At 38.5% G+C, this 21,578-nt stretch overlaps 1 protein-coding gene across 2 annotated transcripts; it reads right to left on the reverse strand.

Annotated features, from left to right (window-relative positions):
- Positions 1–384: 384 nt before the first annotated feature.
- On the reverse strand, positions 385–20,113 carry TMEM184C (transmembrane protein 184C). Of its 2 annotated transcripts, none has more exons than XM_050791862.1 (11): positions 19,985–20,113; positions 19,414–19,715; positions 12,902–13,032; positions 12,767–12,803; positions 11,842–12,047; positions 7,179–7,253; positions 5,903–5,996; positions 4,129–4,241; positions 2,607–2,706; positions 1,675–1,846; positions 385–1,442 (listed from the first exon to the last, which is right to left on the reverse strand). In XM_050791862.1, exons 2-11 carry the CDS (start codon positions 19,534–19,536, stop codon positions 1,177–1,179), a joined length of 1,317 nt encoding a protein of 438 aa, XP_050647819.1. In that variant the 5' UTR covers positions 19,537–19,715; positions 19,985–20,113; the 3' UTR covers positions 385–1,176. The 2 variants fall into 2 exon arrangements, with proteins under 2 accessions (XP_050647819.1, XP_050647818.1); XM_050791861.1 differs by having other exon boundaries at positions 19,836–20,113.
- Between the last annotated feature and the right edge of the window lie 1,465 nt (positions 20,114–21,578).

Here is a 21,578-nt window from a genome sequence, read left to right on the forward strand (position 1 = left end):
AGTATGTGTATAAATACATAAAGCAAAGGCTTTGAGAAACAATACTCATCTTTGCTTTCTGTAACATACTATGGCACTTTCTATTTTATTTTCATTATAAAATGTCAAACATGACCCAGTGGGGTTGTGATTAGCAATTAGAGAAACCCCATCATAGGTAATAAAGTTTTCCCAAATAGCACCTATATATCTTCTGACTGTGGTTTAATGAGTAATTAAGACCATTCAGCCAAGATTTACATTTGCTGCCGCCTTTAATAGCACTGACGAAAAGTAGTACATTTTTTGTTTGACTTCTTTTTCACTGTGCCTCTAATCAAAAATTGTTAAAATATTACGGTTTTTTAATGTTTAAAGAATGAGACATAAAAAAGTTGCAGAAAATAAATGATAAATTCTTATTTATTGAAAGACATTCAGTTGAGAAATAAGAGATGTAACTGCTTGTTAGGTAAGTTTATATGGCACATGATTAAGTTCCACTAATTCGTATTTCTGCATTATGCTTTCTGATAATTCCGGAGCATTATACTCATGCAGCAGTGGTAGGAAGTACTGATTTTTTTAAAAAAATGTCCATTCTCAACCGGGCGCAGTGGCTCACGCCTGTAATCCCAGCACTTAGGGAGGCCGAGGTGGGTGGATCACGAGGTCAAGAGATCGAGACTATCCTGGCTAACATGGTGAAACCCTGTCTCTACTTAAAAAAAAAAAAAAAAAAAGGCCGGGCATGGTGGTGGGTGCCTGTAGTCCCAGCTACTTGGGAGGCTGAGGCAGGAGAATGGCATTTACCCGGGAGGCAGAGCTTGCAGTGAGCTGAGATTGCGCCACTGCACTCCAGCCTAGGTGACAGAGCAAGATTCCATCTCCAAAAAAAAAAAAGTCCATCCTCTTGATAAAGCAGTGTAACATCAGGAAAATTCAGTTGGGGTCATTGTCTACCATTTGAGTATGTGATACTCTAATGTTAAGAAATCAAGTCTAAGTCTAGGAAATTTAGATCAGTTATTTTTGATATACAAAACTTACATATATAAATTCAGTAGTTGTACCTGGCTTGCAGCTATTTTTGTGTTGACAGTTTCCATCATTTATGGTTTGTCCCAAGCACAAAATCCATGGGATTCCAGGTAATGATACAATATAGTAGTTGCACAGTTCGCTTTTCCATACTGTTCAGGAATCCACGGATTTATCTGAAGGTTCTTTTTTTTCTCCTATAGTATCACTAAGTATTTCATCAGATATCTTAGATGTGGTAGGTGTAGTCTGGGGAGTCACAGTGTGTCCAAACCCTTGGTAGTGACCCATGGGTGAAGGTGGCATAGAAGAAGTAATGGAAATTGCATCTTGTGATGATGATGATAATAAGCTTGTATGTTCATTTTGATCTTGATCCTCGGGAAACAATTTTTTCCTGGGATGTCCCCTGACTGTCCGTCCTTTAATATAAAGTTTTCTGTTAGTCAGAAGTTATTTTTACCATTATAAACTTACCATTCTAAAAATAAGCTCCCCACTTCCCCCTCTCCCACTCCCCAAAGTTGATGAGCCTGCACTGTGGTACTGCTTTAAAGTCTTTTTTCATCTCCAAATAGATAATAAATTGCCCTAGCAGGAGAAATTCAATATCCTACCTAACCTATTCGGTTGAATTAAATAGCTGGTACTTACCAACATGCCTTACTTGTTCAGAAATATCATCTCTAATATCTGAGACATCCCACATGGCAAGAAAGGAATCAAAGCATGAGCCTTCTTCTGCTTCTTGGACATATGGTTTATATGAGAATGTGTAATGATGAGCAATGGCAGCGAGGAACATCTCAATACAGATAATAAAATCCTATGAGAACAATAAAATAACAGTCACCTTTGGATTTAAATCTAGTTTTGTAGAGTGCTGTCTTTCTCTACTTGCTTTTCAAAAGTAGTAAGATAAACAGCTGTGTTTTTTCTTCCCAGATTATATTCATTTTTCCATTTTCCAAAATAATTATTTTTGACCTCTTCAAAAAAAGGCAAAATGCCAAAATGTGAATCTATTTTGCACTTCCTCAAGTAGCAGCCTTGAATTCCTTGAATTCAAGCAATCCTCCCACTTCAGCCTCCCACGTAGCTAGGAGTATAGACATGCACTGTCGGGCCTGGCTAAGTATTTTATTTTTTAATTTTTTGTAGAGATAAGGTCTCGCTTTGTTGCCCAGGCTGGTCTCGAATGCCTGGACTCAAGTGATGCCCCAACGTTGGCCTTACAAAGTGCTAGGATTACAGGCATGAGTCACTGCATCCAGTCAGCCTCAAGTATTTCTTAGCAAAGTACATTTCATTCTCAGTCACATCAAGTATATTGCATTTCACCACCCAAGGACTACAAGGAGAAATGTAGAAAGAGAATTGGACTTAGGAATAATGAAATCCAGGTTTTATTCGTGTATCTGCTACAAATTAGTAATTATGGCCAATTTCTCTAGGGTTCCCCTGTTTTTTCACCTGTAAAGTGAGGATAATAGCCCCCATACCCTGTGAGTTGTCAGATTTAGTGGAGATATGTAAAAATGCTTAATAGTAAAGTTCTATTGAATTCAGAGATGGCACCTACTTACCTGGAGTCCGGTGGCCACAGCTTCTACAGTTTGCCATTCCCATGTATGCTTTTCAGAAATAACGCCAACTTTTACCAACAAAGCAATAACTACTGCTTGCCTATATGTTAGGAAAAGGTAAACGCCAAATCTATATCAAGCATAAAATGAGCAGTAGTTTTAAAAATGTGCCATTAAAAAAAAAACCCAGTGCAACCTGTGGACCACCACCACCCTCTGCCTTTACAGCATATTGCTGAAGAAACTCTATCTATGTTAAATATATTAATTTGCTTTACAAATTCATTTTTCTAGTAGTTTTGTCCCAAGATAGGGAGTCAAACTGAGCATTTCAAGCAATCTAGAGATAATGGCCCCAGGTAAAATTTAAACAGCAAATAATGAAGTGGACATGCTTTCATAGTTGTATACACAAGAGTATTCACTTCAGTGTTTCTTATAATGGTAAAAAAATTAGGAACAACCTAAATATCAAAAGGAGATTAGTAAAAAGTTATATTCACATAACAGAATACTAAGCAAAAGCAAAAAAAAAAAAAAAAAAAAGGCCCACAAAAAACACCCCCCCCCGACAAACAAAATTGTATTTCTTTTTACTGACAAAGAACTGTATCTACAATATACTGAACACATTGTTGAATTCCACAAATTTTTATAGCATGAAACTTTCTCTTGAGTTTTATATGTGACACAGGTTTACCAAAATGTTAATCATTCTTTTCTGGGTGGTGGGATTTCAGGGATTTTTCTTTTTCCTCTTTTGTATTATTTCTAGCTTGTTAAATTTGGTGTATTTTTTTCTAGGACCCCTATTACCCACCTCTTTACTAAATTTTTTTCCTTTTTTTTTTTTTGAGATGGAGTTTCACTCTGGCGCCCAGGCTGGAGTGCAGTGGTGTGATTTTGGCTCACCACAACCTCTGCCTTCTGGGTTCAGGCGATTCTCCTGCCTTCCCTGCCAAGTAGCTGGGATTACAGGAGCCTGCTACCATGCCCAGCTGATTTTTGTATTTTTAGTAGAGACTAGCCATGTTGGCCAGGCTAGTCTGGAACTCCCAACCTCAGGTGATCCACCCGCCTCAGCCTCCCAAAGTGCTGCGATTACAGGCGTGAGCCCTGTGCCTGGCCCTCTTTACTATATTGAACTATGTATAGTTTTACCTTCTGTTTTAAAAGGATTTACTGATTATTTTCTCATATAATTAAATATTCTACATCATGCTTTCTTCCAAACTCCATAGTATTTTACTATATGACAGGGCCATGATTTATTTTAATAATTATTCCAGTATTGACATATTTAGGTTGTCTCAAACAATTTTCTTCACATAAATGTTACAGTGACCATCTAATTATTTCTTTTGAAAATCCTAGAAGGGCTAAAAAGATGAACTTTTTAAAAGATAAGTAGAGACATTTTAATCTATCATCCGCATTAAGACTATGTTTAAAAATCCTCCTTAATCAACGGTTTTTATTGCCTTTCAAAAAATGAGAACATTTAAAAGAAAGTAATACTTACCAAAAAGAAACAAAAACCACCAGCTTTACACAAAGAAATTTGCCAACAGGTTGGATTGGGCTCAGTTCTTCTTTTAGCACTTTATAAAACAGCAGGAGACAATACATGGCAAACTAGAAACAAGATTAACATTTAAACTTGTTCAATAAGAATAGATATGGTAATAGAAATATTAAAGTTATATACCAGAGACCTGGTGCAGAGTAATGTTTCAGGCAAACTTTTCTAGGCTTTATTATTCTATTTTTAGATTAACAAGCTTTTATAGTTTACTGCAGATGAATATATACTATATACAACATCTTCCCTAAAAATGTTTTTAAGTGTTCACTTCCTGGGTTCCATAAAGGGAACAATAAACAAATGACTGACATAAATGGAAGAAATGGCTCTTGTTCAGCCAAATTAAAAAAATCCATCTGTAATGGCTTTTAAACATAAATGATCACTCATTTTATGAGGCTTTAGCTTATTATCTAGTCTATCCTATGTAACTAAGGTAACCCATTAAACAAGTCCAATTTCAATAAAATTCTGACTATGAAATCTGAATATAAAGAATCAAACAGTTTTTCCTGAGGGCAGTGTATTAGTTCAGCTAGATTTATTTTTTTTAAATGAACAAGACTTATTAACAATTTTTAGAAATCTGTAATAACCTAGTGTAGTTTTGAATAACAATAAATTTTCCTGAAAGTTCACTTTTCCCTATTAAAATTATATAAAATGCTAATGTAAAGTATTTTAGAATATGAAACCAGTAAAGAAAGAAAGAATAAAGTGATTCATGGTCTCCAATCATCCTTTGTACACATAAGCCAGTTTTTAAATAACTATCATGAACTAATTATAAAATTTTATTGCCTAATGTTTTTTCCACTTAAAATACATAACTTCTGTATGTTTCATCAGGCTTATTTTTAATAACTGCCTAATATTTTGGCCAATGGAAAGACCACAGTGCATTCAACTAGTCCCTATCATTGGGTTTTGGATTGCTTTCAGCCTTTTGTTATTTACAAGTAATAGGCTTTATATACAAAGATACTTTAGGCAAACATACTTTTGAACACTTCTTTAGAATACATTCCCAGAAACAGAATTACTGGTTCCAAAGAGGATGAACATGTGGGAAAGCTTTGGCTACATGGACATTTAATTTTTATTATAAAGCTCTAATACCAAACATGCATACCACTGCATCTAAATTATTTTGCTGACAGCATTAGCCAAAGAATTTAAATAAAATGCACATTTTTTTAAGCTCCTAAGATCGAATAGAACATTACATCATAGGTCTTTGGAACATTAGTTTCTAGAACATCATCCATTTTTCTAAACTTGGCATTCTCAATTTTCCTTTAACTCCAAATATACATGATAACAGACAATTTTATTCTCGCATTTTCATTCAAACCCTGTACCGTCAAATATCAATTTGATATTTTCTCTTCTGAATATGTTCAGTATATGTGTGTATTTTTTTTTTATGTAGCACTGTGCTTTTATTTATGATACACTCATACAGCTATGCAATGGGCAACAGAAATAAATGAACAAACATTGTCAACATGTGAGGGTATAAGTCGCCAAATAATTAACAAAGACATTATTATGTTTTTATATATGTATTAAGATGTATATTAAAGTTTTTTTTCAAGTCTTCCTAAAGAAGAAGAAGCAAGCCTTATCCTAAAGAAGAAACTTTATCTAAAGAAATTTAGTTAGAGATACAAATTTAGTACATTTTAAGAAAAGTAAACATTTTACTTACCAACTGTGACATGTTGTTTATTATAACCAAATAAGTCCAAGCATTTGAAAAGCTAAAGTTCCCTTCATCATATATACCAAGCAGCTCACAGATTCTAAAAATAGTAAAGATGAGATATCTCTATGATTAACTAAATCAAAATTGTACTTTAAAATACAGCAATAGCAATACTTATAGAAGTCAGTTTATTTGAGATCCCACTAATAATCACTTGGCTTTGGACACAGAGAATTTAGAAGTAAGTTTATTTGAGAGATCCATTGACAATCACTTGACTTTGGATCTAGAGGAAATTAAAAAATGAAAGAACCCATTTTTTCTAGAAATGTTATTATATGATTATTCCTTCAACTTGAAGGAAATCCCAAATAAGACATGTAACAACTAGAAAGATTACTAAATTTAAAAAAACCAACTATGCAGTCTAATAACTTTGGGAAAGCTTGATTGTTAAACATAGTATAATGCAGGTGTATATAACTGTAGTTGTTAATTTTTTTCCCCTCAATTGTCTTGGAGGTAAATTTTATGAAAGACCCAGATCCCCTCAAGTAAGTACTACCATCAGTATTGTTATAGTCTTGCCCACTTTCTAAGCTGCAGGGAAATAAAGCATGCCTTCATAATTAAATGGCTAAATAATTGCTAGCTCAAAGGCAGAATAAAGAATTCTTTCACCGGTATTTCTTTCCAGTTTTCCTCTGTGAGCATGCAAAATGTTACTAACTAAGAGTTAAAACATGTAATCTATTGACATTAAAGTCTTTGATGTTCTTGAATTTTTAGGGAATAGTTTTGCCAGGTAGCTTAATGATACCCCATTTTACCTCAATTCTAAGCCTTGACAGAATGCATTAAAAGAAAATATGACTTCTTTCTTAGAGTACTTCTAATATGTTCTAAATTAACTATGTAGAAAATAAAACTGTAATTAACCTAAAGTAGCATACTTTAACTTCATGCAGTAGGGTTTTTGTAAAGCTATGTATTTGAAAAAGTGTGTTTTTTTTTTTTTAATCTTCAAAGTGCTTTATAGCAAGCTAGCTCGAGAAAGGAGGTAAATATTTAGAAGACCCCTGTGGTGATTCTTTGCCTATAAATGGTCATGTTATTTATTTTAATAGAGTGAGTTTCTATATAGTTCTTTTTTTTTTTTTTTAAACAGATTACACCTACATTATAAATAAGCACATTAACACTATGTTTTCTACTTAGTTGTTCCCACATAAGAGCACAAGGATTAAAAAAAAAGTTCATATAAAATCCAAGTACTTACAAAGCAACGATGGTGGTGAAAGGTCTGACAACTGTGTACTGTAATACACCTAATTTGCACCTAAACAGCAATACTCTGCAAAAGAAAAAAAAACTTAGAATTTCAACGACTCATTTAAATAGCATCAGATTTTCCCCAAAGCCTCCAAATTGAAATCACTTTGATGAAGGATACCATATTTATAGTTAATTATTTCACCGTAGTCATCCTTAATAGTAGTGGCAGAAGAATGTGGATGGCAGGAAACAAATTATCTAAATACCTTTTTTTTTTTTTTTGAGATATAGGGTCTTATTCTGTTGCCCAGGCTGGAGTGCAGTGGTGTGAACATGGCTCACTGCAGCCTCGACCTCCTGGACTCAAGTGATCCTATCTCAGCCTCCTGAGTAGCTGGAACTATATCTGCATACCACCACACCTGGCTAATTTACTTGCTGTAGACATGGGGTCTCACTATGTTACCCAGGCTACTGCTGATCTCCTGGGTTCAAGTGATCCTCCTACCTCAGCCTCCTGAGTGGCTGGGACTGCAGGTGTGTGCCCCAACACCCAGCTATTTTTAAATTTTCTGTAGAGTTGTGGTCTCACTATGTTGCCCAGGCTAGTCTCAAACTCCTGGGCTCAAGCCATCCTCACACCTGTAATCCCAGCACTATGGGAGACCGAGGCGGGCAGATCACTTGAGACCAGCCTGGCCAACATGGCAAAACTCTGTCTCTACAAAAAAAGAATAACAAAATTAGCTGGGTGTGGTGGCACACGCCTGTAGTCCCAGCTACTTGGGAGGCTGAGGCATGAGAATTGCTTGAAACTGGGGAGGTGAAGGTTGCAGTGAGCAGATATCATGCCACTGTATTCTAGCCCAGGTGACAGAGCAAGACCATCTCAAAAACAAAAAACAAAAAACACAGTAATCTTTGAAAATGAAATTCAGATACCAGTTCTCTGCATAACATCCTATAAATGGTTTTTCATTTGACAAAGACTCCCATTTACCAAACTTAAGACAAGCCTCTGACACCTCTTTTCAACTTGGCTTCATCCTTGGGCCTTGTCCTTGTCCTGAGTGTCAATCAGTTTAAAAGAATCTTGCTAAATCATTCCCCAGCCCCCTTTGATATCTGATCACCTCTGACATCTGATCAAATTCCTCAGCCCCCACCCTTGATGACTAAGGCCTTGGCCTGCCTTTAGCAAGAATCCTGTTCAGTCAGTTTAGTGAGAATCCTCCTAGCCCTGATGTCCCCTCTTCGTAATTCTGCATTCACTGACCCTCAACATGCTCTAGTTATAAATGCCCATTTGTCCTTGTTGCCTTCAGAGTTGAGTACAATCTGTCTCCCCGATAACCAATCTACATTAATTTGACATTACTATTCTCTCATGCTCTCCTGTGCTTCCTTCATTGCATTTCCTGAAATAAGTAACTATGTATTTGTGTCTTCATTTAATTCCTAACTCTCCTAACCAAACTGTAAGTTCCATGAGGTCTATGGCTGTTCTGTGCACTAGGGTATTTCTTTATACTAGCATGTACTTGGTGTTCAATATATATTTGTCAAATGATCACATTAGTAGCTTATTATTTTAAAAAGCCAGGTAGCTCCCTGTCATTTCAAGGGTGTAAATAGAGACAAAATTTGTCAGGATGTCGTACAAATGGTCCTGTACTGCATAGGGGGCAATGCAGCCATTCTTATGATGTATGTCTACACTGATCACTCTACCTCCATTTACCTTGGCTTGTAACTTCCACTTTATTCCCCATTTATTAGTGAAACTGCCTTTGCAAAATTACGACTGAGACAGTGAAAGAGATCTAACTTAACCGACTCCATCTTGTGTCTAACCTCCAAGCTATCCTTGTTCATTCCTGGGAGTAGGCTGAACTACCTTTGAGAGAAACTTAGTTTATAGTTTCTCCCAAAGCTATAGAAACAGCCCTGCCCCAAAGCAAACCTCCTTCTTGCCTGGGGACTAGATTGCCTTTGTAGGACTAACGTTAGCCACAAGATTAGAAATTATGGTTTAGCCAAAACAGCATGATACTGGTACCAAAACAGAGATATAGACCAATGGAACAGAACAGAGCCCTCAGAAATAATACCACACATCTACAGCCATCTGATCTTTGACAAACCTGACAAAAACAAGAAATGGGGAAACGATTCCCTATTTAATAAATGGTGCTGGGAAAATTGGCTAGCCATAAGTAGAAAGCTGAAACTGGATCCTTTCCTTACTCCTTATACGAAAATTAATTCAAGATGGATTAGAGACTTAAATGTTAGACCTAAAACCATAAAAACCCTAGAAGAAAACCTATGCAATACCATTCAGGACATAGGCATGGGCAAGGACTTCATGTCTAAAACACCAAAAGCAACGGCAACAAAAGCCAAAATTGATAAATGGGATCTAAGTAAACTAAAGAGCTTCTGCACAGCAAAAGAAACTACCATCAGAGTGAACAGGCAACCTACAGAATGGGAAAAAATTTTTGCAAACTACTCATCTGACAAAGGGCTAATATCCAGAACCTACAAAGAACTCAAACAAATTTACAAGAAAAAACAACCTCATCAAAAAGTGGGCAAAGGATATGAACAGACACTTCTCAAAAGAAGACATTCATACAGCCAACAGACACATGAAAAAATGCTCGTCATCACTTGCCATCAGAGAAATGCAAATCAAAACCACAATGAGATACCATCTCACACCAGTTAGAATGGCAATCATTAAAAAATCAGGAAACAACAGGTGCTGGAGAGGATGTGGAGAAACAGAAACACTTTTACACTGTTGGTGGGACTGTAAACTACTTCAACCATTGTGGAAAACAGTGTGGCGATTCCTCAAGGATCTAGAACTAGAAATACCATTTGACCCAGCCATCCCATTACTGGGGATATACCCAAAGGATTATAAATCATGCTGCTATAAAGACACATGCACACGTATGTTTATTGCAGCACTATTCACAATAGCAAAGACTTGGAATCAACCCAAATGTCCATCAGTGACAGACTAGATTAAGAAAATGTGGCACATATACATCATGTAACACTAGGCAGCCATAAAAAAGGATGAGTTTGTGTCCTTTGTAGGGACATGGATGCAACTGGAAACCATCATTCTCAGCAAACTATCGCAGGAACAGAAAACCAAATACCGCATGTTCTCACTCATAGGTGGGAACTGAACAATGAGATCACTTGGACACAGGAAGGGGAACATCACACACCTGGGCCCATTGTGGGGAGTGGGGAGGGATAGCGTTAGGAGATATACCTAATGTAAATGACGAGTTAATGGGTGCAGTACACCAACATGGCACATGTATACATATGTAACAAACCTGCACATTGTGCACATGTACCCTAGAACTTAAAGTATAAGTTAAAAAAAAAAAAAAAGGTGAGAAACTCCAGAATAAATGCTTTGGCAAGAAAAAAAAAAAAAAAAAAAAAAAAGTATGGTTTAGGAGTCATGCAGCTGGAGGCTATAAGATTCTGGCCCTCCCTAAACTGCTCCTGAGATCAGTGCTTGAGATATTTTGCAGACCCTGCATTTGTTGGATCAGCTGGCACCACCCAGATCAATAAACTGGCTCATCTGACCTTGTGGCCCCCACCCAGGAACTGACTCCGCACAAGTGGATAGCTTCGACTCCCTACGATTTCACCTCTCACCAATCAGTACTCGTGGCTCACTGGCTTCCCCCTACCCAGCAAATTAACGTTAAAAACTCTGCTCCCCGAATGCCTGGGGAGACTGCTTTGAGTAATAATAAAATTCCTGTCCCCCGCACAGCTGGCTCTGTCTGAATTACTCTTTATCTTTTGCAATTCCCCTCTTGATGAATTGATTCTGTCTAGGTGGCTGGCAAAGTGAACCCCTTGGGTGGTTGCGTTAGTGAACACGTCCTATTGATTTTTCAGTTGCATTCTCTTATTGCCTTTCTTTTTTATTCCAGTCTCATCCCTTCTTTTCAGTTTTATTTCACAAATAGATTATTATAAACTCCTATTTCCCCATCTCTGGAATCTTCTTCCCTCCAATTCATCCTTTATGATATTGCAAAATTAATCTTTCTAAAACACTGTTTTCAAATGTTTGCTTGCTGAAAAATACCAAATGGTTCATTTGTATAATAAATGCAATTGTAACCTCAATTTATTTTTCAAAATGAAATGACATAAATTTTAATGTCCTACATGAACATATAATAAGGCAAGCTGATGTATTATGTTACCAAACACTGTTACTTATTGCTCCTACTTCATATCATATGCGGTTCTACAATCTAGACTGTCTTGTCTTTGTCTTTTAACTAGCTGTGTGTTCTTATGTAAGATCTGCAGACCTTGGTTCTCAACTGCAAAAGCATATTGATTAAATGATTACTGTTTTTACCTGCAATCCTTTCATTTTTGGATTTGGGATTAATAATGTAAAAAAGACTAACATATATGTGGGATTACAAAACTGTGTTTTGTTAGCCTTCAAACAACTAGGAACTGCATCAGGAACTCTATCTTATACTTATTGTTCTGCTATTAATACTTAATGTATTACCTTGTAAAGAGCTGACTGCTACTTAAAAACTCTGCTTAAACGAAAAACCAAAACATAAAAGAATTAAACCAAACATACTTACTCTCCCATAGCCCATGGTGGACAGCAACATAAAGGAGGGAAATGTTTCTGCTGATCTTTGGCTTCAAGGATTAATACCAGATTTGGATACCGGTTAGTTAGATAATTGGTAAGGAATCCCATAAAGTTGTAAATTACATAAGCTTCATAGCATTCTCTGCAGGTATCCACATATATTGCAATGCTGGGATATTTCAAAGCTATCCACTATGAAAAAGCACAGATGTTAAAGACAGTTGCAGCTAAGATAAAATGAATCGCCACTCCATTCATGGTACTCACAATAAGCTAATTTTTATGCTTGAGATGTCTTGTCATATACTTACATATGACTCTCTAAAATTTATCATTATGAGGGCTATCAATCTGTGAAATGAATTTTTAAAAGCAATAAACATCTTAGATATTGGTAAACAAAAAGTAAGTGTTTGAGGGGTAAATAATGAATAAAGAGAGAAGCTAAAGTAACTACTTAAGTTCTTAAATCTGAAGTTTTTCTTAATATGATCATAGATAATGCTACTAAAGATATTTCCTTTATATTTACTCAAATTAGAAGCAGTCATCTACAACAATTTCATGTGTATCTATTGGGGAAGGTTTTTAAATTTTTGGTTCAAATAAAAGACTTAATAAATAAAAAGAGTGGTAATATAATTTAAAATATTACATTCTTTACCAATCTGAAAGTTTAAAAGAAAGCAAACAGCTATAGATTTTTAAACATTTATAATATCACATTTTACATTTTTTATTATCATACTTTATATTCTCTATCAACATTAGAAACAAGTGAATCTTTTTACTTTTCTTATTAATCTGACTCCTTATTGTCAATAACATAACTTTCATTAAGCATTCTGTAATTATAGTTAGTATCATCAAACAAGTTCTTAGTTAATGAGATAAAAATGAAACATACTTACACTATCTAAACTGTAAATGGGTACCATCCAAAGAATCCTATTGGAAAAGGAAAACATAAATTTAAAACGTTTTATGTCATATTTATAAAATAAGCCAACACAACACTGGTGGAATCAAAATATATTAAGACGTACCTTATTATTGGTTTTTGCAGTTCAGGTTGTGTATAATGCACTAAGTGTTGCAATATCACCCACAGTGATATAGGTATAGTCAACAGCAAAAAGATTCCAGCAATAAACCAAGCCTTGGTGTGTATTCCAACCTTAAGAAACAAAATAACATGTTAGTATAAATTCTTATATTAAAATGAAAGAGCTTGGCCGGGCTCAGTGCCTTGTGCCTATAATCCTAGCACTTGGGGAGGCCAAGGTGGGGGTATCGCTTGAGGCCAGGAGTTTGAAACCAGTCTGGCCCTACAAAGTGAGACCCTGTCTCTACAAAAAAAAAAAAAAAAAAAAAAAAAATTAAAAAATTGAAAAACTGAAAATTTTGGGAGGGCGGACTTTAGTATGAATCCTTTTTTTTTTTTTTTTTAAAGGGAAAAAGGTGGGCATTTATTTTTGATGCTTGAAGGGTTGAGCAGTTTACAATTAAAATAGAACTGAGGTCTGCAACTTTAAGTATCACTGTTTCTTTTCTTTTCTTTTCTTTTCTTTTGAGACAGTTTTGCTCTGTTGCCCAGGCTGGAGTACAGTGGCACGATCTTGGCTCACTGCAACCTCTGCCTCTGGGGTTCAAGTGATTCTTCTGCCTCAGCCTCCCGAATAGCTGGGATTACACACCCAGCTAATTTTTTTGTATTTTTAGTAGAGACGGTGTTTCGCCCTGTTGACCAACCTGGTCTGGAACTCCTGACTTCAAGTGATCCGTCTGCCTCAGCTTCCTGAAGTGCTGGGATTACAGGCATGAGCCACTATGCCCAGCCCAGTTTCACTGTTTGAACAAGACTTTTTCTTCCTCTACCCGGGGTCAAAGATAAAAGAGGTAGAAAACAAAAGTATGGAGAACAAATGCATTTTTACAACAATAAATTTCTACATTAAAATGTATAGAAAGCTTGAAAAGGGCTGAGTGAGGTGGCTCATGATTGCTTGAGCCCAGGGGTTCTAGACCAGCCTGAGCAACATGGCGAGATGCCATCTCTACAAAAAATAAATTAGCGAGGCGTGGAAGCATGTGCCTGTAGTCCTACCTACTAGGAAGGCTGAGGTGGGAGATCTGCTTGGTCCCAGGAGGTCAAGGCTACAGTGAGCCATGATTGTGCCACTGTACTCCACCCTGGGCAACAGAGACCCTGTCTCAAAAACAAAAACCAAAAGCCAATACAAAGTCTTACTAATTGTGGGGGCGTTAATCAAAGCAGTAAATGAAAAGCAAATATATGGAGGTGAAGACTCTAAAAGGAATGTAAGCACTTGTATTACAGGGCTTTTTGCTTTTATCCATTTCATTTAAAATTGAATATAGTAGTCCCCACTTATATGTGGGGGATAGGTTCCCAGACCCCCAGTGAATGCCTAAAACTGTAGATAGTCCCAAATCCTATATGCATATACTATGTTTTTTCCTATACATATATGCTTATGATAAAGTTTAATTCATAAATTAGACACACAGTAAGTGGTTAACAATAGAACAATTATATATTGTAATAAGTTATTTAAAACTTATAAATTACTTATTTCTGAAATTTTCCATTTAATATTTTCAGACCATTGTGGACAACAGGTTACTAAAACCAAAGAAAGTGAAATTTCAGTGACAATCTAATAAAATAATAATAGGATAAGCATATTCCAGATCTTCTTTATTATAAAGTGATCATTAAGAATGGTACTGCGGCCAGGCGTGGTGGCTCATGCCTGTAATCCCAACACTTTGTGAGGCTGAGGCGGGCAGATGGTTGGGCCCAGGAGTGTGAGACCAGCATGGGCAACATGGCAAAGCTCCATCTCTACAAAAAATACAAAAAATTAGCTGGGTGCCAGAGGATCACCTGAGCCCAGAAGGTGAAAGCTGCAGTGAGCCTTGATCATGCCACTGTACTTCAGCCTGGGTGACAGAGCAAGACCCTGTCTCAAAAAAAAAAAAAAAAGAAAAGAAAAAAAAGTAATGCCAAGTAATTGCTGTTTCTGATGGCTTTAGTTCCAAAAACTAGAACTTGGTGGTACACTTAAGAGAAAAATGATGTGCTTGTGACTAATGAAGGTCAAGTGTCCTCAGTGTGCTATAAAGAAAGTTGTTTTTGTTTTTTAAACAATCATAAAACAAGTGACTAGAGACTTGGTCATTGCAGGCCAAATTTTAAAATCGTGTAGTATCATTTTTACATTGCAAGTGGTAATTTAGTTTAAGAAAAACATCATCTCTCCACATTAATGTCATTAACTTTAATTATTGGTTTTATAGTTGTTTTGATTTTTGAGCTATATAAAAGTTATATGCATAAGAAATTTAACCTATTTTATGTGTGTATATATTTAAGTAACATTATAATAGAATAACTCAACACTGGATATCTGCAGAAATTATCAATATAATTCTTTAATTTTATGTTTACCTCTAAATAATTTATTCAAATTTGAGACACACTGATATAGATACCAGTAATATTATTCTTAATCTTATCAGCCATGAGTTGAGTTTTTTGGCTCACGAAATGAGGAGGAGATAAACAGATTTTTTTCTATGGTAACTTGAGGAAAGAAGAAAAGAAAGAAAAAACCCTTAAAGACAAGCATCTAAGAATAAGTTAACTCTCCCTCAGCAAAATGCTTCAAAACAGAGAGTGGAGATGAATAGGAGAGATTGCTTTCTGGGCCTGGTCTTCCTGAGGGGAGACAGTAGAACTGACCCAAGGGCATGAGGTAAATGTGCTGAGGTAAAAAAAAAAAAAAAAAAGTGTGCTGAGGTATAAAGACTAGAGCAGCATGCCATCACGTGCACATTCACTTCAGGTATACATGGTCAGTCAAGAGAGTGGGAAAAATAGTTTAAACAGGGCAGATGGTCATCCTACCATTCTAATAAATGAGTATATGCTCCACCATGGGCATGGGATGAGCTTCCAGAACTATGAGAAAATAAATTTCTGTAGTTTAAGCCACTCAGGCTATGGTATTTTCTTACGGCAGTCTGGGCAGACCAAGATAAACTGCCACATTTATATCGGCAGTTCAAATCGTTCTGAATATTAGATGTGCATATCCAACAGCATATCTAACATGCCTATTGAATGTCTCTTATTAAACTAAATGTCCATAACAGAACTCAGTTTCTCTCAAACCTGTTCCTAACCCTCAATTTTCTATCTCAGTAACTAGTACCACCATTTACACAGTTGTTCAAATAAAAAACTTCAGAATTATCTTTGATTTCTTCCTTTCTCTCACTGCTTCTCCTCTGGAATCCAATCTCCCGCCAAGTCTTGTTTGCTCACTTCTAAGAATACTTACAATTCAGTTTTCCATTTCCATTCCTGCTATCCTTACTGGGGCCAGAAACCATCGTAGCCCAGGCACCTACCACCTCTCACTACTGTAAAGAGTTTTCTAAATTCCCTTCACTTCTGCTTTATTTTCCATAGCTGGTAGAGTGACTGCCTTGCATGGTAACTTCTCAGATCTTTTCTGGTTTTCTCCACAGCATTTTATACAATTTTATTGATTTTTTTTTTGGTTCCTTTTGTCTCCACCACTAAGTTCTATGGAGGTAAGTGTTCTCTCATATAGTATACAAAGCCTGATTCATCATTGGGACTCACTCATTTCGGCAGAAAGAAGGGGAAAAAAAACGAAGTAAAATATGTATTGTGGTAGATGGTGGTAAGTCCTATGGAAAAGAAAAAATAAAGCAGAGAAAGGAGTATGAAAAGTTGGAGAGGGGAAGTTGACAATGTTAAATAGAGTAGTCAGGTGACATCTGAGTAACGACCTGAAGAACATAAAGGAATGAGAAGAATATCTAGGGAAAGGACATTCTGAGAAGGGGAAACTTTGTGCAAAGCTTCAAGGAGGGAGCATGCCTGGGATTTTTTTTTTTTTTTTTTTTTTTTTGAGACAGAGTCTCGCTCTGCCGCCCAGGCTGTAGGTGCAGTGGCACAATCTCGGCTCACTGCAAGCTCTGCCTCCCGGGTTCACACCATTCTCCTGCCTCAGCCTCCCGAGTAGCTGGGACTACAAGCGCCCGCCACCACGCCCGGCTAATTTTTTTTTTTTTTTAGTAGAGACGGGGTTTCATCATGTTAGCCAGGATGGTCTCGATCTCCTGACCTCGTGATCTGCCCGCCTCGGCCTCCCAAAGTGCTGGGATTACAGACGTGAGCCATCCTGCCCGGCCAATGCCTGGGATTTTTGAGCAAAGTGGAGCAGTGGAAGCCTAGGACTTGAGGAGAAAAAGTCAGAGGGGGATCGAGTGGGAGTAGTGTCAGATCATGTTGGACCCTGATGGCCATAGTGAGGAATATTGGCCTTTACTCTAGGACTAGAAGCGATTTAAGAGGACACACATAATGTGCCATGTTTTAACTCTGGCTTTAACTCCAGTTACTCTGGCTGGTGTGTTGAGAAGAGACCAATCAAGACATGTTGAGAATTTGGCTTAGGATGTTAGCAGTACAGATTGCAGATTCCAATTTTTCTTAAAAAGCTAGTGGCACCTGGCCAGGAGAGGTGGCTCATGCCTGTAATCCCAGCACTTTGGGAGGCCGAGGTGGGCAGATCACGAGGTCAGGAGATCAAGACCATCCTGGCTAACACGGTGAAACCTCGTTTCTACTAAAAAGACAAAAAATTAGCTGGGTGTGGTGGCACGCGCCTGTAGTCCCAGCTACTCAGGAGGCTGAAGCAGGAGAATGGCGTGAACCCGGGAGGCGGAGCTTGCAGTGAGCTGAGATCTCACCACTGCACTCCAGCCTGGGCGACAGAGCCAGACTCCGTCTCAAAAAAACAAAAACAAAAACAAAAACAAAACCTAGTGGCACCTAAAAACCACAGTTGAAACTAGCAACTAAGAGAAGTCTTAAATTGGACTGATATTATGCATATTATTAACCTTTAAAGTAGTTCCTATACCATGCTCCAAGGAAATATTTCAAAGAAAGAAAAACCCAATGTATTAAGATGCTTATACCTAAGTTTTTGTAGACAAATTGTGGAAATAACCTAAATATGTAACAAATGGGAAATATTTAATGTAGCAGAATATTACATGGCCATTAAAAATAACTATATGGGTCAGGCACAGTGGCTCATGCTTGTAATCCCAGCACTTTGGGAAGCCAAGGCGGGTGGATCACAAGGTCAGGAGTCAAGACCGGCCTGGCCAACATGGTGAAACCCCGTCTGTACTAAAAATACAAAAATTAGTTGGGTGTGGTGGTGGACACCTGTAATCCCAGCTACATGGGAGGCTGAGGCAGGAGAACTGCTGGAATCGGGGAGGCGGAGGTTGCAGTGAGCAGAGATCGCGCCACTGCACTCCAGCCAGAGCAACAGAGCTAGACTCTGTCTCAAAGAAAATAAAAATAAACAACAAAAAATAACTATATGGGACTGGGCGTGGTGGCTCATGCCTGTAATCCCAGCACTCTGGGAGGCCGAGGAGAATGGATCAGCTGAGGTCAGAAGTTTGAGACGAGCCTCACCAACATGGAGAAACCCCATCACTACTAAAAATACAAAAGTAGCGGGGTGTGATGGCACATGCCTGTAATCCTAGCTGCTACGAAGGCTGAGGCAGAAGAATCGCTTGAACCCGGGAGGCGGAGGTTGCGGTGAGCCGAGATCTCACCACTGCATTCCAGCCTGGGCAACAGGAGCAAAACTCAGTCTCAAAAACAAACAAACAAATGAACAACTATATGGACTATGCTAGTATGGGAAAGTCATCAGAAAATAATTTAGTCTAAATAGAGAACACAAATGTATATTAAGTACAGTTTATGTAAAAATCATTTCCACAATGAAGAAGGGCCTAAAATAGTCATGGTCTTGTTATAGTTCTTGTAATAGGTGTTCCTTGTAAAAGTACTTGGTGGGTTTTATTAACCCCGAATTTAAAGTTCATTATATAATATTTATATCTGAGTTATTTACCTTGGGGTTTTCCAGCTTGTAGTACATTACTGATGTCACAATAAGCATATGACATCAAAAATATATATATAAGGGGGTTTTTGCAAAACCTTTGTTGGGTAAGAGCTAATTTCCACAGTAAAAACGAACACCAAAGTTAAAACAACGAGAATCCTTTGATTCAGGAAGCTAGTAAAAAACTAATAAAATTCAATACATGGTTTTCAAGGTAGTTTATTTGACCTAGTTTAGTCCAATATCTGAACAGATCAGATTTTAGGAATAAAATTACCTTATTTTCAGGGAACTGATGAATACTTGCAAAACAGTGCCCTTCTAAGCAGCTATATTAATATATTCTATTTTCTCGACCCGGTCTCACCTCCACCTGTAGCATGACTTGAAGAACCGTGAACAAGAAATTAGAGAGGTTTATATCCTAAGAGTGGGCTCGTTTACATTAGATGGTTTTCAGGATTGTCAGGGCAGAAATGGGGGAAGGGTGTCTCCTTCCCAACTACAGATGGGTAGAAGAAAGTGTAGAGGCTGATGGTGCAGAACCCTCTTACCTCCAGTTTCTGTAATTCCCACACGCATAGGGGAACCGCAACCACTATGGACACCAGGTAGATGACCACTGCTAAAGGTCGAATCCACTGTCTCCAGTTCCTCCAGGTACAAGTGCAAGGCATGTTTTCGCACAATCAGATCCGGTTAGCAAGGGAAAAGAGCTCGAAAAGATTGTAATGGGGAGCCCTGTTCTCTGGCTTTTTGTCAACTCGCATACTACGGAGAAAAAGCTGTCGGGCGACTTTACGAACAGCTCAAGCCGCCTCCTGGACCGGCGCTGTGTCTTCTGCTGCTGCTGCTCCTGCAAATGTAGCCGCTCAGGGTGCTATTGGGGAGCAGTGCAGGCAACATTCTTTCTTCCCCACCCCGCATCTACCCGGTTCTATTGCGGTGGAATCCCAGGCAGAGCCGCTGCCCTCACCTGGGGATCGCCCTGAGCTCTGCCTGTACCATGGCTTCCAGGAGAGCAGCACCGACCAGGAACCGGCCTCTAGGGACCCTGCACGCTCCGGTTCTGTCTCGCAGCTGCCTGCCCACTCGCTCTTTTCTTTGGGGAATCGAGCTTCCTACCTCCCGCACTGGCAGGCGTCTCTTCACCCGATTCCACTAGTAGGTAAGGCCCCAGGATCTCACTCACTCGCACGGGACATCCCCTACGGCGGAACCCAAGGCCAAACCAGGACTTTCAGCTCTTTTCCGCTTCCGCCCCTGCGGTCTAAGGCAGGTGATTCGTCGTCAGCGCCAAACTGGACCCGCCCCATCCGGCTCACTTTGCTCTCTCTGATTGGTCAGCTGCGGGGGCGGGGCTGCAGGATTGTGTACTGGGGTTAGAAAGAAGAGCAGGTGCATGGAAGTGGGTGGAGTTGCCGCAGGTGGTCCAGTGGGCTATTACAAGGATTCTGGAAGCTGCAGGGTTTGAGGATACGTGAGGCACACCTACTACATTCTTCTGATGGCGTTATGACAGTTTAAAGAAAGCTTGGGTAAGGGGCGGTTACTTCAGAGTTGGACTGGAAGAGAGAAGGCCCATCTCTACACAAAACATCCCCTATTCAATCTAGAGTGGATACAGAAGCCGGCTGGAGTAAGAAGACAGGGAAGAATGGGAAACCTCCACCTAGTTTTATGTCAGTTGCTGGAATCTAGGGGCTAGGCCGCTTGGTTATTTCTGGATCCTACAGAAATATCATTCTAAAGGTAGCTTAATTTTAGAATTAACTGCAAATACGGAATGTCCTTTCCACATTTGGAACTCGTGTTAAACATTTGCGCTCATTTAAGTTTTAAAAAGTTGACATTCTAGCTGACAAAGGAGTTTTATATGCTTAAAGCCTTTAAACCAATAGAGCAAACAAATATCTACTTCTCAATTACATATACAAATGCGTTTTATATTATTGTAATTTTCAGGGGGACAGGCACTGTACTAAGTTCATTACCTACATTATGTAAGTTGTTCTGCACAAACATTTTGAGAGGTAGGCATTTTTCCGCTTTACAGATGAAAAAGTCAAGTGGCTAATGCCCAGTCTCACTGAGCTAGTTAAGTGTTAGTGTGGAGATACTAACGTTGGTTCTTCTGATTCCAAAGGGCATTTAAGCATTTGACCTGCTAGTGACTGCCACCTGGGGAATTTCCGCCTAATGACCATATGGGTAAGGAGGCTTGCAACATTGAGTACACCTAGCCCAGGATTCTTACAGAGACACTGAAGGAATATTATGAGCCCCTTTCCTGGTATCGTCTGTTTGGAGCTTGACTTCCGCTGCCTACTTCCCAGTCATTAACATCTGTATTTTACAACCTGACCCAAACTGCTCTCTACCGGAAAAATAGGCCTTTTGTTTGTTCTTCCTAAGCTTACTTGAAAAATTGAAATTAAGGCCGGGCGCGGTGACTCACGCCTGTAATCCCAACACTTTGGGAGGCCGAGGTGGGCAGATCACGAGGTCAGGAGATTGAGACCATCCTGGCTAACAGGGTGAAACCCCGTCTTTACTAGAAATACAAAAAATTAGCCGAGTGTGGTGGCGGGCGCCTGTAGTCCCAGCTACTCAGGAGGCTAAGGCAGGAGAAAGACATGAACCCGGGAGGCACAGCTTGCAGTGAGCCGAGATCACACCACTACACTCCAGCCTGGGTGACAGAGCGAGACTCTGTCTC

The sequence above is a fragment of the Macaca thibetana genome, chromosome 5 (assembly GCF_024542745.1).
Source record: "Macaca thibetana thibetana isolate TM-01 chromosome 5, ASM2454274v1, whole genome shotgun sequence".
NCBI classification, from domain to species: Eukaryota; Metazoa; Chordata; class Mammalia; order Primates; family Cercopithecidae; genus Macaca; species Macaca thibetana.